Below are 17,001 nucleotides of genomic sequence, written 5' to 3'. Positions count from 1 at the left end.
ATCAATTAAAAATTTTCACTAGTTGAGATTGAATAGTTATAATATTCTCTAACTTAATTATACTATTATTGTGCTAACTCTGTGGTGCAGATACCTAAAATCAGAAGGTTAGTTAGAGTTAGTTGACTCTGGGCGACTGAATCGATCGACATAGTCAGATCGGATGACGCCGAGCTGGGGCAGCGGGGGGCTAGCCTAGGCACCCTAAGAGACTATAAAAAGTCTATCGAACTGAAACTTTGGAACTAACTTTCTGATCATAATCTTCCAATGTCTTCATAATCATGCCTTGCTCCAAAACTTTATTGCGATGCTAAACTGTTGCTCTGACAATCACACTCAACTCTGGATCATTATTCTCGATATAATTGTATTTAGTTTTCACTTATCATCTTTTCGTACCCGATTTTTGGAAAGGAATGGTAAACTTGTTACTGTTCCTTATATTTTGTAAAAAGATGAATCTCCGTCTCTGAGTTATTATTTAGATAAATAGATTTATTAATTAATTACTCATCAAAAACGGTCAACTACTGCATGCCTTGGACTAACAACCAGTTGTTTTTAGACTAACAACCACTTGTTGTGAACCAAGTAAAAAAGAAAGACGTTTTGTGCTTGAATCTTCTTTGGATTTTCCGCTACTTACTTCCAAAAGATAAAATGAGTTTTAAAAAATATGAAAAAATAGCACATGCTATTCACCCCTCTTCTAGTGTACTTTTAACGATCATAATTTCTAGTTGACTAGACCGTTATTAGATAAACATTTATAAAAACTCTTGAAAAGTTTTGAGTGCAAGAGGTTTCATGAATAATTCTTTTACTTCTATATTATTATGCTACAATGCTCAAAAGTTTTTAAGGGTATGATAAGGTTGAAGGCATCAACTCAAATTTTTTTTATTAACATTGGGTTAATCTTGGTTAACTATTAATAATCACAGTTTATTCCATAAAAACTTATTATCATAAAATATTTTAACGCACTTATGGAAAAAATAAGAATGATAGTGTCAAAATCACCAAATTAAAACAGAGTTTTTGGATTAACATTAGCTTTTCAGCGTTCCCAATTAAATAAAACTAGGTACTTAACTAAAAGAAAACAAGAAAATTATGCAATCATATTATCCAAAAGATTTAGATGTAAACTATATTGTTCAAGGCGAACCTCTATGGTTAGAAGTAAACATGTTCTTAGTTAATTTTAAAAATGCTCTTCATTATTTGCTAGCTTTCCAAAACGCCATCCAAATTACTCTCTAGAAAATATTTTGACAATAAAATAGAAACCTTAGGATGCTTTAACATTGATAAATTTCAAGAATATTTTTTAAAAGTTTCTCCTAGATTGACTTTGACTTTAATGTCTACCAATCTGCAAGCACAAAGACTTCCAACCATGGAAAAATCAATGCGCCGAGTCTTCCTTCCAAGGCAAGTCAACGGCTGCTCAGTTTGACTCGTCTAAGAAAGGGACTCGAGGTTGAAAAATTCTTGCTGGAAAACCAGGTCTTCTTCCATGGCGAAGGAGATCTCCACAGTCCATACACTAGATCTTGTCGTCCAAATAATAAAGATTTACCAGGGTTATCGAGCAAAAAGGCACCAAGAACAAGAACAACTGAAAAATTTGTGGTAATGGAGGAGGTATCCAGACACAGTGTGTGCCACTGGTCGCATAAGCTTCCACTCACCTTTTCTTCTTCTTCCTCTTCTCCTCTGTTGCATGGCGCTGCGTTCTGCACCACATGAAGGTGAAGTTGTCTTCCCTTTCTTAACACGAAGCTTACGAAACTGAAGAACAGATATTGGCAAACATAACAGAGTATTAAAATTTAGTTTTTGGATTATATTACACCTGCTCCATCTAAAGTAACTGCAACTCAACATTAATGGTGAATTGGTGATCCGATTATTCGTCTTCTCTGTTTTCTTGGAGTTGTCGTTCCCAGCGCCGGCCTCTCCTGTCGAGAAGCACTGGGTGCTGAGAATTTGGAAAAGGTCCATGTGTGGGAGGTTAGAATCCCAGCATTAGGCTTCCAAAGGGAGCTCGGTGGGGAATGCCCTTCCGTCTCTTGGCGCTCGACGGCGGCGGAGTCGACGGGGAGAAGCTGTGGGTGGCGTTGCTTGTCTCGCTGCTGATCGATCGCTCCGAGTCCGATCCTCCTCTCGATTTGTTCTTGTCGTCGTCATTGTCGGAGGTGCAAGCGAGCTGGAACGCACATTTCATCGAACAGTTGGTGGGGGGTTTTGGTGGAAAAGAGGAAAAACAATGGAGATTCGTGGGGGAGATTGGAGGAGGACCTTGCATCCGAGGGAGCAGAAACGGAAGGAATCGACGAGGCTGCGGTAGCAGACCTCGCAGGTTCTGGCGACGCCCTTGCTGGGCCGCGGCTGGGGGCGCTGGTTGAGGAAGACGACGCGGGCGCTGTTGATGATGTATGTTTGCACGCCGGTGATGTCGAGCACCTTTTGGATCTCCGACACTCTGATCACGTCGTGGTACGACGACCGCCTTATCTGCACGCGGAGCAACCATTTCATCACCATCGGAATGAATCAAACTCGAAGCCTTTTGCGAACCGATCGGTACTTGAACGGCGTGGTGGTCGCGGTGAGCGAGAACGCAGAGAGGGCAAAGCGCGCCGTTCGTGCAGTCGAGGCAGTACATGTTGCACTCTCTCCGGTGAGAATGAGCTGCGTGCTGCTTGCATTGCACGAAGAAGCTCGTCGACAGTAGCGGCCGCAACCACATCGGCCACTGGTGCTCCTCCCGCCTTTCGCCGCCGTCACCGACCTGTTCCACGACCGATCAATCTCTCTCCTCGCATAGGAAAAGAAAAAATAACAGAGTGGAAAATTCACCATGACTCCTCTGTTCTTGATCTCAAGCTATCTGAACGGATAATCTTGTTACGACCACCTAAATCATCGAGACGAGAGGAGAAGAGTGGAAGCAAGCCGTTTAAAGATGAGGTCGAGAGGCGTTAAAGATGTGTTGCAGGCAAGGCCGCCTCCCTTTTCCTCGCCGTCCGTCGCGTCGCCATCGCCATGTCGTTTTCTTCCATTCTCGCCCTCTACTTTTTTTGTCTACCTTCATTTTTTTTTCACGAAGATTTTGAGAATCAAAAGGGAAAACGTTGCCTCCATTTTGGACTTCCTCTGCAAGCTGACAATGAGCATTTGATCAAAGCACAGACACAGGCTAATGGCGGAGACCTCGTCGACGACTTTGATTAATCTTTCCTCCATTAGCCAACAAACCTGCTCACCCGGGGGCGCCCTGCAGTTTTGTAAACATTAATGGTTTGATTTTCAATTTCTACACGCTGCTGGATATTTTTTCTTGTATAATAAATTTGGGATGTTGGAATATTACCAGTACTCCAGGATTTAGCTTATGATAGGTGAAATCATCATTTCCTAATTAATTGGGGACCGGATAGATGATGTTAATTTTTTAAAAAAATTAAAAAAGACATTATAAAGAGGGTGTTAAATCGCAAAGAAATTGTTCTATCCAGTCGCTGCTCTTGGATGACCTTGTCATCCGTCCGAATTAAATATGCTGTGGCGTTGACGATGAACAGTTTGGTTGTGGATGGAGAAAATGGCGCAAACCAACAGAATATATGAAAATATTAATATTTACATTCGAACTTGAAATATATATATATAATATTTAAAAATCAATTCAAAACTTAAAATTATAAATAATTTTGACTACACTTATTCAAATAATCCTTTTACAATATTAGGGCATTCACAATGCTATAATATTATAACACTCACTATCTCATCAAAAAACATGAGATCCACTACCACATACTCATTATAACAACATCCTTCTTTCACCCGCATCCCTTTTAACATTAACACTCATTATTTATGGGTCCCACAATCCACTCAACCATCTTAAAATTATATCATATTAAATAAATATATTTTAAATATGTTTTAAAATATTTAAATTATTATTATTATTTTTAATAATAACATTACTTTTAAAAATATAATTTTATTATTTTTCAAAAAAAAATATTATTTTTTTAAATATATTTATTAAATAAAATAGATGATTGTGATGAAACGAAATTACAATGTTATAAAAACGAAATTATAAAGTTGGGAAAACAAAATTACAATTGAGCGCCTAAAATTATAAAGTTGGGAAAATGAAATTACAACTGAGCGACTAAATTTACAAAGTTGGGAAAACAAAATTTATTTTAAATTACCATGTAATCATGAAATTGAAATATAACAATCACTTAAATAAACCATACAATTATGAAATTAAAAATAATATATGAAATACTAATTCACAGATTGTTGTTGTATTGCCCCCAGATATGCTCAACTAAGTCGGCGCGAAGTTGGTGATGAACTTGAGTGTCACGTAGCTCAGAATTTGTTCGAAGATAATCCTGAAATCCTCGGTTTGAGCCATGGATAGGTTGTGCGGGTTCGTCACCTTTATCGTTGTACCAATTTATCATGTGACCTCCCTCGTCCTCAACAATCATATTATGCAAAATAATGCATACTAGCATGATTTGTTTTAACTTTTTCCTATACCAATAATGAGCTGGACCTCTGACAATTGCCCATCGAGATTGAAGCACCCCAAATGCCCATTCAACATCTTTTCTTGTAGACTCCTGTCTTTCCTTAAACAACTTCCTCTTGGGATCCTCCGGGCAAGGAAAAGTCTTAACAAAAGTAGCCCACTCGGGATATATTCCATCTGTTAGATAATAGCCCTTCGTATATGTAGTGTCGTTCACCGTGAAATTAATCTCCAGCATATTTCCTTGCAAGACGTTGTTGAATATGGGATATTCATATAACACGATAATATCGTTACGTGAACTGGCGACCCCAAAAAATACATGTCATATCCACAAGTCATGAGACACGACCACTTCAAGTACGATTGTTGGTGACCCATGTCCCCTTATAAATTGACCTTTCCAAGCAACTGGACAATTTTTCCATTTCTAGTGCATACAATCAAGGCTATCTAACATGCCAGGGAAGTCATGTCTTTCATCATGCATTTGAAGAAGACGTTGAACATCATCAGCATTTTGCCTTCTCAAGTACCTATCACCAAATATTTCAACCACATATTCGCGAAACTTGAAAATACACCTGATGGCAGTTGATTCACTCATACGTAGGTACTCGTCAAGATGATAGGCAGGGACTTCGTAAGCAGTTGACGAATCGCGGCGGTGCATTTTTATAGTGGTGACAACCCTTTTCTTCGTACAGCATCGTCCCTATGTTGAAAAAATGATGAATGATTCTCTAATGCATTCACTATGCGGAGGAATAACTCTCTTCGCATTCGAAATCGTCTTCGAAATATTTCATCATGATACACCGAGGTTATAGAGAAATAATCATTGACGAGCCTCTCATGCCCGACTTCACGATTTCTTTGGACGAACCTTCTTCTGCGCATGCCCCTCCTTTGATATGCTTCCATAAGTTGTTGGTGTTGTTGAAGAACCAATAACATCAATTCTTCACCCGAATCATAAGCTTGCTCATCGATTTCAACATGGACTTCGTCTTCGCTTGTCGAGCTGGAACTTGAGCTAGAGCTGCTTGTAGAATAAAACATTTTTGGAGGAAACATGTTTTAGTATATGTGTTTAAGAAATGGTATGATAGTCGAATGAAAATCTTGTAGCACAATGTATATATTGTTTTTCTCATGCAACGGCTAGTTTGCAATGACTAATTTGCAACAGTTAGTTTGCAACGGTAAGTTTGCAACGGCTAATTTGTAATGGTTAGTTTGCAACGGTAAGTTTGTAACTCCTAGTTTCCAACGGCTAGTTGTAATAGCTAGTTTCCAAGGCTTGTTTATAACGACTATTTTGTAAAATTATAATAATTAAAAATCACATTAATCGAAATGAGAAATACAATAATTAAAAATTACAATCACTCGAAAATATAATAATACTAGAAAATGAACGTTGAGTAAATAATTTAGATATTCCATCTCGACCTAATATCCTGGCATAGGCATTCATGTATGATAAGCTGCTCCTTTGTCATCTGCGAGGTGTCTTTGTTCAATATTTCATACTCTTTCAACTTCAAGCGACGATTCTTAGCTTCAGATTTGGACAATGCAACTTTTGCCTTAATCTCCTCTACTTTGAGTTGTTTTTGTTTCAAATCGACTTCGGACTTCTTCACGCTTGTGTACTCAGTGAACTTTGTGATAATATTGTTGTAGTTTACTGTCAAATCCTCCATGGTCTATTTTAATTTGTCTTTTCTCTTTCTTTTTGCTGTCTTTTGTCCCATTGGACGAGTATCTTCATAATCCAGGTCTATACTCACATCTTGGTTGGAGGAGGTGTTGCTTGCTCCCGACTCTGAGGTCCTCGTCTTCTTTGTGGCCACAAAGTGATCAGCGAAGTATGGAGTAAATATTGGACGGTCTTTGACAATTCTCCACACATGTTCGAGATTGAATGCAACACTATTGTTTTCGGATCGATATTTTTCATACGCAAACCTCAATATATTTTCATCACTGTGACCACTTCGATATGAACTATAAACACTATTGTAATTTGCGTTGAATCGATATACCTTCTTTTGGATTGTATTGTGCCAATGTGACCGTATAACATTTGCACTTCTGGTGTTTGAACCTAGGGGAAGATTCTCATTGTAGTAGTTTGCAACCCGTCCCCAAAAAGCATCCACCTTTTGATCATTGCAGATTATTGGATCATCACTGATAGTGACAAAACTTCTCGCTAAGACCTCGTCTTCAACCTTTGTCCAACTTGAACGCTTTCTTATACCCTCAGTATTTGAAACCGCCTTTTCTAAATTAACCACCTCAATTGGGGATTCACGGTCGGAAAGTTGAGTCTCCGAGACAAAAGTCGGAGTTGCAGGTTCATTCGACATCAAAGGAGTAAAAGACATACCAGTTATGTGTGGGGTACCATATCCATGAATAACCGACGACATGAAATACGGATGGCTCATGTTTTGCCAATATTCGGCTGGAAGCGGTTGATATGGACCTCGAGGGGCATAATTCAGATGATTCATAGAATTTCCAAAACCTTGGAAATTTTGAAGATTTTGTGGAGGAAACGACATATTGGGAAATGGATGTGAGTATTGATAATTTGGTGGAATTTATGGATTTTGGGAAGATGAATATTCTTGCGAGTTGTTTGTAGAATTCAAGAAATTTATAAAAAATGCCCTATTATTTTCATCCATTTCGAATAGAAAATAAGATTGTAGGAACTTGAAAAAAATAGATGGGGAGAGAATTTAGAGAGTAGAATTGGAAGAGTAATGAGTTGGAATGAAAATATGTGCACATATGAGTGGATATTTATAGATAAAATTTTGAACTAGCCGTTAAAAAATAGTCGTTAAAAAACTAATCGTTTTATTTAATTTTTAATTTTATAATTTACATTTATACACATGGGGTGGGCCAGGGCTGTCCCACCCCATGCAAAGTTTGAATGCGTTCAAAACCTTGAATGCGTTCAAGCAATTTAATATTAACACCGCATCTGCAACGCGACGTTAATTAAACAATGGTGTTATAATGCGGCATTAACACCGCGTTGGATATGCTCCTCATGATTAGATTTATTATTAATTTAGATAAGACCATCGGATTTATTAATATTTATACTAATTAATTTTTTTTTCTGTTGATTTGATATTGTTGTATCGTTATATAATCTCTCGAACACAAGCAATTAAATGATTTAATTAAATAATTAACTTTTCCGTAGAAATTGCCAATGGATGGATGTCATGCCTCACCTCTTAAATGCTCCCTAATTTCTTCCACTAACTTGCGAGTGTGTTTCTTTGTTTGGAAGCTTCTAATTTGTTGTCTTTTATGACATTTTATTTTCGGAAGCTTCGCATATTATCTTGGCCTCTTTTAGATTTAGAATCTCAATTATTTTATTTCAATATTTAGGTGATGAGTAATTAGAGAAGGAATAATCGATTCTAAAGAATAATTTAATTTATTAAAAAAACTTTATTCGACTTCTATTAAATATGATTAATGATATCCGAATTATTTTCTGAGTGGTTGGTTTCAATTCTCGATCGCCAAATCTTTTTCCTGAACACTCTCAACTCGTTGTTGTTTTTCCCCAAGCACTTAAACATTTAGACTTGGGAAGTTAACTCGGGAGCGGCATTCTCGACCACTAAAGATCGATCTACCTGAGCATTGAATGTAATATTTGTTGGTGCAATATTCCTTAGATCAATATTGACCTGGTTAACTAAGCTTGAGTTGACTTAAGCTTAAGTCTTGATGTTTGAATTTCGATGTTTGACAATACATTGAGACAATATATGGAGACCGACAGGTCGTGGAGATTGCAGGTGCAATCGTCCGTATGGGAAGTCTTGGTGAGTGAAGCCAGGCAGATGAAAATCCTAGTGAGTGAAGCTAGGTGCAAGTCCCGGTGAGTGAAGCCGGGCAGTTGAGAAATCCTAGTGAGTGAAGCTAGGTGAAAGTCCCGATGAGTAAAGCCGGGCAGTTGGGAAAGTCCTGGTGAGTGAAGCCAAGCAGGTAGAAGTCCTGGTGAGTGAAGCCAGGCAAGTGAAAGTCCTGGTGAGTGAAGCCAGGCAAGTGAAAGTCCCGGTGAGTGAAGCTGGACAATGGAAAGACCTAGTGAGTGAAGCTAGACACGAGGAAATCCAGATGGGTCAAGGGTGACCGGACATCTGGTAGAAGGAAGTCCAAGTGGGTCATGGAGGACCGGACATTTGGCACGAGATGATAAGTCCAAGTGGGTCAAGGTTGACCAAACACTTGACACAAGGAGAAAGTCTAGATGGGTCAAAAGTTGATCGAACTCTTAGCGGTCGTAAGTCCAATAGGGAGTTGGCATGAAATTAGGAAGTTCGGACGTAGTGAACTTCCGAAGGCCATAACTTTTGACTCGGATATCAGAATGAGGTGATCTCGGATGCGAAACGAAGCTAATTTCAAGCTCTATCCAGTTTTCTGCTTTCCAATAGATTGGGGGGGTTCAATCGATTGGTCAATCGATTGGGCGACGTGATTTTGTGCAGAAATGGGTTGAATCGATTGGGTAATCGATTGAAACTTCCCCAATCGATCTGTCAATCGATTGGGAGAGTTTTTGAGCGAACAGTGAGCTTCTGAATCGATCAGTTGATTGATTGAAACCTCCAATCGATCGGTCGATTGATTGGAGCGCTGGAAATCGCTCGAGAAGCCTTGAATCAATCGGGTAATCAATTCAGAGCGATTCCAAGAGCACAGAGGCGCTCTGGATTGATCAACCGATCGATTCAAAGCCTCCCCAATCGATTGGGAGCAATCCAATCGATTGGGATTCGACCGTTGGCGCGGATAAAGCCGTTGGCGAGCGTTTTTCTGCGCACTTCTTCCTCTCTTCTATACAGGCGATCACAGAACTTCTCCACAGCGATCTTTTCTTCCTCACCGCCAGTTCTTGAAGGTTCTTGGTGGCTCATCCAAGTCAAGAGGTGAGTTGCAACAACAAGAAGAAGAAGTTAGGGTTTTCATTGTAATTTTGTAAGATTCATTTGTATTTTGCTTCTTTCTTTCTCATTGTTGTATTGTGAGGTTGTAAGGCTTCTCCGCCTTCGGTAGTTATCGAGAAGGAGTGTTTTTATAGTGGAGGGTGTGTGAGTGTGTGGATCCTTGGACTAGTCACCTCTTCTTGAGGTGGATACCAAGTAAATCCTAGAGTTAGCGTTGTGTGTTTGTTTCTTTGTATTTTCCGCTGCATATCTTTGAAGAAACAAGCAACGACGAGCACGAGATTGCGCCGAGCTATTCACCCCCCCTCTAGCTCCATTTTCGGTCCCAACAAGTGGTATCAGAGCGAGGTCGCTCTTCACCGGAATCATCGCCGGAAGGGGCAAAAAACTAGAGGGTGAAGAGGTTGGAGCAATTCTACAAGTCGAAAACTTCATCAAAAAGGCTCAACTTCAAGATGGAATTCCGAGATGGACTCGGATTCGACACAAGGGTGCCTCCACCATATGTATCCACGAGTTTCGATTCTTGGAAATCAAGAATTGAAAATTTTCTTATGATGGAGATAGAGAAATGGTTTGCTCTAATGGAAGACTTCGAAGCTTCAAAGAATTCAAAGGGAAAAATTCTCAAGAGGAGTAAGTGGAGCCAAGAACAAATCCAAAGGTGTGAGGCCAATGACAAAGTGACCAAGCTTTTGGTCAATCTATTGCTGAGCAACATCTTGGAGAAAATTGGAGAATTTGAAGATGCCAAAGAGCTATGGAGCAAATTGGCAAAACTTCATGAAGAACCCTCCACTGTACCAATCCAAGAAAATTCAAATGAGGGTGATTCATTGAATCAAGACAAAAAAGAAGAAGAAGAGGACTCCGAGGTTGAGAGGTGCTCAACGCCGGAGGAAGAAGAAGAAAGTCCATCCTCAATAGAGCACGAAGGTAAAGACAAAGGAGTTTACTCCTTATTTCATGTGCATGACGATTCGGAAGTTGAGAGATGTTCAACATCCAAGGATGAAAAGGAAGAAGCCTCCACCTCTAGGATTGAGGGGGAGCGTGGATCATTATTGTCGGATCAAGAAGAAGCCTCTACATCCGGATCAAAAGGAGAAGATATCATCCCTACACATGAAGGTATAAATGTTTCAATTAAGAATAAAAATCATATTATATGTTTTGAGTGTAGGGAACATGCGCACTACAAGAGCAAGTGCCCCAAATTGGCCAAGAAGAAGGGTCAAGTGGTACTAAAGGGCAAGGTGAAGCCCAAGGAAACCATCCCCACAACAAAGAAGAGCAAGGAGCACATTGTGTGCTTCTCTTGCAATCAAAAAGGACATTACCGGAGCCAATGTTCTAAGGGGAAGAAAGCGGTCAAAGCTAAAGGAGGAAGCATGGATCAAGGGGGAGCCTCCAAGGTAAAACGAAAGGTATCATTTATTGAGTCTATCCCCTTAAATAATGGTAAAATGTATGCTAATTCCAATTTTTATCATTTTAATGCTATTTACCATAAAAATAGGAAACATGATAGCATTAAGGAAAAATATGTAACTTTTCATACTAAAACTACCACACCTAGGTCTAGGAAGGTAGATAAAAATTTAGACAAGAATTCTAAAGATTTTAGTTACAAGCCTAAAAATAAAAATGCTCAAGGATTAAATGAAAAACTAAAAACTAAGGATTTAATGAGAGAAAATCAAGTCTTGAGGTCAAGACTTGATAAATTAGAAAAGACCCTAAAAAGGATGGAAAATATCCTAAAAGGGCAAAATGAGCAAAATCTAGGTTTAGGACAACAAGGGTCATCCAAGGGTAATAGAGGTTTGAGATACAAACCTAAAATCAAAAAGGATGTGTCTTCTTATCATAGGGTTCCATATAGCTATGGAATTAACCCTAGGCCTAGTGGTCAAGTCAAAAATACAAGGAAAGTTATCCCTAAGAGTATTTTTGCAACAAATGTGACTAAGACTTTTAAGAAGTCTAAGAAAGTCACTAAGAAGGTCACAAAGGAAGAAATCCTTAGAGTTGACCTAGAAAAGGTGACCAAGGCTTCTAAGAAGACAAACAAGGTCACTAGGAAGGTGTCTAGAGAAGTTATCCCTAGTGAGTACCTAGAGCATCCAAGGAGCGCCAATAGATTTTGGGTTCCTAGGAGCATTTTCTCTACCCCTTAGATGGGTTAGAGAGTGTCAACTCAAATTGGGAGGGTAGTTAACCCAACTTTGATGAAGTTGACACTCGGAAAACATTTTCAAGGTTATTATCAACTTTTGAAAATGAAGTGGAGTTTCATTTACTCTTTGGAAGAGTAAATGTGCCATAATTTGAAATGTCAATTTTAAATTAAATCGGCACAATTGAGAAAATCATAAAGAACTACCAAGTTGGGATTTTGGTATGTTCTTAAGGAGTAAGGGCAAAAATTTAGAACTTGATCTCGATGATTACTCCTTGAAGGAGAAAATTGTGCCAAAATTTGAGGAATATGCTTAATTTGAATTGACACAAATTAAGAAAAGCAAAAGAAATGTCAAAATTAGACTTTGGCATTCTCTTGGGAAATAGTGGGTAATCTAGGGTTCAAATTTGTTAAAATTAGCTAAGGTTAAAGATACTTAGATAGGTAATCTAGGTATTGTATGTGTGCTAATTTGTCATGTCTTGTTTGCCCATCATATGTCATGACATCATATTTATTTATTTATTTATTTTTGCATTCATTTTTTATTATGAAAAATATAAAAATACCATGTCATGTCATACATACATCATGTAGTTATAGGAAATTTTCTTTTGAAAATTATTCATCTTTGATGTATGCCATAACATTTTCATGCATCAGATTATTTCTTATAATTAAGGACTAATGACATTCACTAACAAGTAACATCCTGGGTGGATGTTCATAGTTTCAAAAATGCCTAGGTAGATATGTATAATCCCTAGTTTAGGGCAAAATCAAGATTTTACATCTCACCAAAGAACTATAAGGTGACTTGTATGTGGTTTCGTACATATTAAATACAAGTGAGATGTTAGAATGATGAACAAAACTCAAGATGTTGGTTTAGTGCATTCTTTTGAGTTTTAAGTTCATCAAAACACATAGTTATGTGTTTTCCAATCATTAGGAAAACTAATGTGCAAGTCATGTGCTTTAAGCCCAAAGAACATGGTTGGATATTGGTTTTGAAAATCATTTTAAAATGCTTTTAGAAAACCTTGATGGAGAATATCTTTTGATAGTAATTATCATTGAAATGTTAGACACAAACTAGAAGAAAACACTAAAGTTATTACACGTTTTCAAGTTTATGTCAATCTTAGAAAATAGAAAGTATTTTCACAGAAAACTATTTTTCCTTGATAATATATCCCTTAAGTAGTGTCTACATGAATTTTCATGATTTTTAGAATTTCGTAGAATTTTTGGGGAGTTTCTGAAGTTGACTGAAATGAAATTTCAGCAATTTCAGAGCTTCAATAGATCACCTGATCGATTGGAGTGCCTCAATCGATCAAGCGATCGATTGAGAAGGCATTTCTCGCGAGCAGAAGCTCGCTAGATCGATCCACCGATTGATCTACACTAGCTGAATCGATCAGTGGATTGATTCAGGCAGATTCAATCGATTAGGACCCAACTCTAATCAATTGGGGATGCTGATTTTGGCTGGAAAAGCTTATTTTCAGTATTCTAAACCATTTTTAGTCTATAAAACCACTCCTAACCCCTCAAAACACATTTGTATATATTTAGGGGGAGTTTTCATGATGAAAACAAGGATGGATTAGTTAAGGAAGACTAAGTAGAGGTTTAGGTTGAGGTTTGGTTTCAATATTGAATTTTTGAACCTCAAAACTTCTAAATTTGGATTTTCTATATGTTTAGGGATTCCAAGTCATTGTTGGTGCAATGATAGAAGTTACGTGCATGTCTTTAGGGGGAGTTACTCTTTAAGGACATAAAAATTTATTTTTCATACACCTTGGAAGGTGGTTAACCTTCTTTCGGAAAAGCTCAAGGTTGGGCATTTGAATACAATGAAGAGTGGATATCTTCATTATTCAAGTGGTATATGCTCAAGGATGAGCATTTGATGAAAATGAAGGGTATGAGACCTTTATTTGAATCGTGTGTGAACATACCAAGTGGTATATGCTCAAGGATGAGCATTAAGAGTAATGAAGGGTATGTGACCTTCATTATTGAGTTGTGAACAACGTTGGGTAACTCTTCAGGGGGAGAGTTTTTGATGTATGCCAATAGGGGGAGAATGTGTGATTAAGTTAGACCTTCATTACCTAAAGAGGAAGTTTGTGCCCTCTAGGAAAGGGGAAGAATGAAGGGAACCCTCATTCATACATTGGCATGAGATTAGCCTAACTTAAAGGTATTGTCAAACATCAAAAAGGGGGAGATTGTTGGTGTAATATTCGCTAGATCAAGGTTGACCTGGTTGACTAAGCTTGAGTTGGCTTAAGCTTAAGTCTTGATGTTTGGGTTTCGATGTTTGACAATACATTGGGATAATACATGGAGACTGACAGGTCGTGGAGATTGCAGGTGCAATCGTCCATGTGGGAAGTCCTGGTGAGTGAAGCCAGGCAGATGAAAATCCTAGTGAGTGAAGCTAGATGCAAGTCCCGGTGAGTGAAACCGGGCAGTTGAGAAATCCTAGTGAGTAAAGTTAGGTGAAAGACCTGATGGGTAAAGCCGGGCAGTTGGGAAAGTCCTGGTGAGTGAAGCCAGGCAAGTAGAAGTCCTGGTGAGTGAAGCCAGGCAAGTGAAAGTCCTGGTGAGTGAAGCCAGGCAGGGGAAAGTCCCGATGAGTGAAGTTGGGCAATGGAAAGACCTGGTGAGTGAAGCTAGACACGAGGAAATCCAGATGGGTCAAGGGTGACCGGACATCTGGTAGAAGGAAGTCCAAGTGGATCATGGAGGACCAGACATTTAACACGAGATGATAAGTCCAAGTGGGTCAAGGTTGACCGAACACTTGACACAAGGAGAAAGTCTAGATGGGTCAAAAGTTGATCGAACTCTTAGCGGTCGTAAGTCCAATAGGGAGTTGGCATGGAACTAGGAAGTTCGGACGTAGTGAGCTTCCGAAGGCCATAACTTTTGACTCGGATATCAGAATGAGGTGATCTCAGATGTGAAACGAAGCTAATTTCAAGCTCTATCAATTTTTTTGCTTTCCAATCGATTGGCCAATCGATTGGGGGGGGGGGTTCAATCGATTGGTCAATCGATTGGGCGACATGATTTTGTGCAGAAATGGGTTGAATCGATTGGGTAATCGATTGAAACTTCCCCAATTGATCGGTCAATCGATTGGGAGAGTTTTTGAGAAAATAGTGAGCTTCTGAATCGATCAGTTGATCGATTGAAATCTCCAATCGATCGGCCGATCGATTGGAGCGCTGGAAATCGCTCGAGAAGCCTTGAATCGATCGGGTAATCGATTCAGAGCGATTCCAAGAGCATAGAGGCACTCTGGATCGATCAACCGATCGATCCAAAGCCTCCCCAATCGATTGGGAGCAATCCAATCGATTGGGATTCAACCGTTGGCGCGGATAAAGCCGTTGGCGAGCATTTTTCTGCGCACTTCTTCCTCTCTTCTATACAGGCGATCACAGAACTTCTCCACAGCGATCTTTTCTTCCTCACCGCCAGTTCTTGAAGGTTCTTGGTGGCTCATCCAAGTCAAGAGACGAGTTGCAACAAGAAGAAGAAGAAGTTAGGGTTTTCATTGTAATTTTGTAAGATTCATTTGTATTTTGCTTCTTTCTTTCTCATTGTTGTATTGTGAGGTTGTAAGGCTTCTTCGCCTTCGGTAGTTACCGAGAAGGAGTATTTTTATAGTGGAGGGTGCGTGAGTGTTTGGATCCTTGGACTAGTCACCTCTTCTTGAGGTGGATACCAAGTAAATCCTAGAGTTAGCGTTGTGTGTTTGTTTCTTTGTATTTTCCGCTGCATATCTTTGAAGAAACAAGCAACGACGAGCACGAGATTGTGGCGAGCTATTCACCCCCCCCCTCTAGCTCCATTTTCGGTCTCGACAATCTTAAGATCAACCACCCCAAGCACTAAATATCCGTCTCCAATCTCTTTCCCCCAGCACTAAATGTCCATCTCCAATCTCCTTCCCCAAGCACTTAATCGCCACTTGGGATTTGATCCTAAATGTCCATCTCCAGTCTCCTTCCCCGAGCACTTAATCGTCACTTGGGATTTGATCCTAAGTTCTCTACGTCCTCAAGAGTTCAACATTGTCCAATGAAGACTCATTCACACTTGGGAATGCATCCTGAAATTATGTGCTTGGCCAAACAGAAACTCGACTTCAATTTCCGACGGTTTAACGTGCATGCGTTATCCACGTGGAAATTCTCTTCAATGCCTATGCCCTAAGCCTCTCAGGGCTAATGATTGTCCCTTAACATCCTCTCAGAACTACGATTATACCCTAATAGTCTCTCAAGAGAACAGTTGGTGGACACGTGGCATCGTACTTGGAGTTCAATCAGAGTACAGTCCAACGACTATTCCCTAACAACCTATTAGGGTTAACTGTTGTCTCTTAACAATCTCTCAGGACTAACTGTTGTCCCCTAGCCTTACAGGGAATGACTGCCAGTCAACCACTGACTTTCTTTGCTCCGCAGGCCCTCGGATCTCTGATAGTTAGGAGACAAATGTAATTTTCACTCAAAAGGAGTTTGAGAGAGGCACAGGTGGAGTCAAGTTAACGCCTACCCGGACTCTAGCTTGATGGCTCAATGGCCGTGAGTAAAAGAGAGTCATTCACTAGACCAAGATTGACTGGATCAAGTCACATGATCAAATCAAATTAGTATTAGGATTTAATCATTATTAAAATAATTCTTTTATAATTATTAGAATAATTCTATTATTTATTAATTGATAAATTGACCAACTATTTCTTATACATTATATATTGTACCATCCTTAGGACAAATATCAATGAGCAATAAGATTTATTATTATTCTCATATTCTTTCCTGCTCTCTTCCTATTCTTCTTCTTTCATGGTGGCAGAGCCAAAACTCTTCTTCTTTTGAGACACTCATCGAAGCCTTTGTAGGGATCTTTTGCATAAAATAACACATATATGTAGTGGAAAAATGATCCCTCCAAAGATTTAAGCTAATACAATATACACATTTTTCTACTCTATCAAAAATAGAATACTTACCTTTGTTGTGTGAACGGTACAATTCTAACAACAACTTTGATTCAGTAGATCTCAGCATGATTAGAATGGCGACATCCATATGAGCACGTTCCTGTGAATTGTCTCACAAACACCAGAATTGGAGAATCTCACCCTCCTCCTTTCTTGCTACTCACTAATTCAAGAAGAAGAAGGAGGAGGAGGAGGAGGA

The 17,001-nt window shown here is 39.1% G+C and overlaps 3 protein-coding genes across 3 annotated transcripts; all 3 read right to left on the bottom strand.

Annotated features, from left to right (window-relative positions):
* Window positions 1–1,814: 1,814 nt before the first annotated feature.
* On the bottom strand, window positions 1,815–3,102 carry LOC122000304 (protein RGF1 INDUCIBLE TRANSCRIPTION FACTOR 1-like). The gene is made up of 4 exons (XM_042554755.1): window positions 2,872–3,102; window positions 2,600–2,803; window positions 2,311–2,526; window positions 1,815–2,218 (listed from the first exon to the last, which is right to left on the bottom strand). Exons 1-4 carry the CDS (start codon window positions 2,872–2,874, stop codon window positions 2,024–2,026), a joined length of 618 nt encoding a protein of 205 aa, XP_042410689.1. The 5' UTR covers window positions 2,875–3,102; the 3' UTR covers window positions 1,815–2,023.
* A 1,226-nt stretch (window positions 3,103–4,328) lies between these two features.
* On the bottom strand, window positions 4,329–6,285 carry LOC121999563 (protein ALP1-like). Its single transcript, XM_042554226.1, has 3 exons — window positions 6,113–6,285; window positions 5,035–5,112; window positions 4,329–4,878 (listed from the first exon to the last, which is right to left on the bottom strand). Exons 1-3 carry the CDS (start codon window positions 6,283–6,285, stop codon window positions 4,329–4,331), a joined length of 801 nt encoding a protein of 266 aa, XP_042410160.1.
* A 3-nt stretch (window positions 6,286–6,288) lies between these two features.
* Window positions 6,289–7,152, bottom strand: LOC121999562 (glutathione S-transferase T3-like). Its single transcript, XM_042554224.1, has one exon. The coding sequence runs from the start codon at window positions 7,150–7,152 to the stop codon at window positions 6,289–6,291; it is 864 nt and encodes a 287-aa protein (XP_042410158.1).
* Window positions 7,153–17,001: the final 9,849 nt, after the last annotated feature.

Source organism: Zingiber officinale, chromosome 7A (assembly GCF_018446385.1).
Source record: "Zingiber officinale cultivar Zhangliang chromosome 7A, Zo_v1.1, whole genome shotgun sequence".
Classification (NCBI taxonomy): Eukaryota; Viridiplantae; Streptophyta; class Magnoliopsida; order Zingiberales; family Zingiberaceae; genus Zingiber; species Zingiber officinale.
Note: the sequence above shows the minus strand (reverse complement) of the source record. Positions and strands in the feature narration are given on the sequence as shown.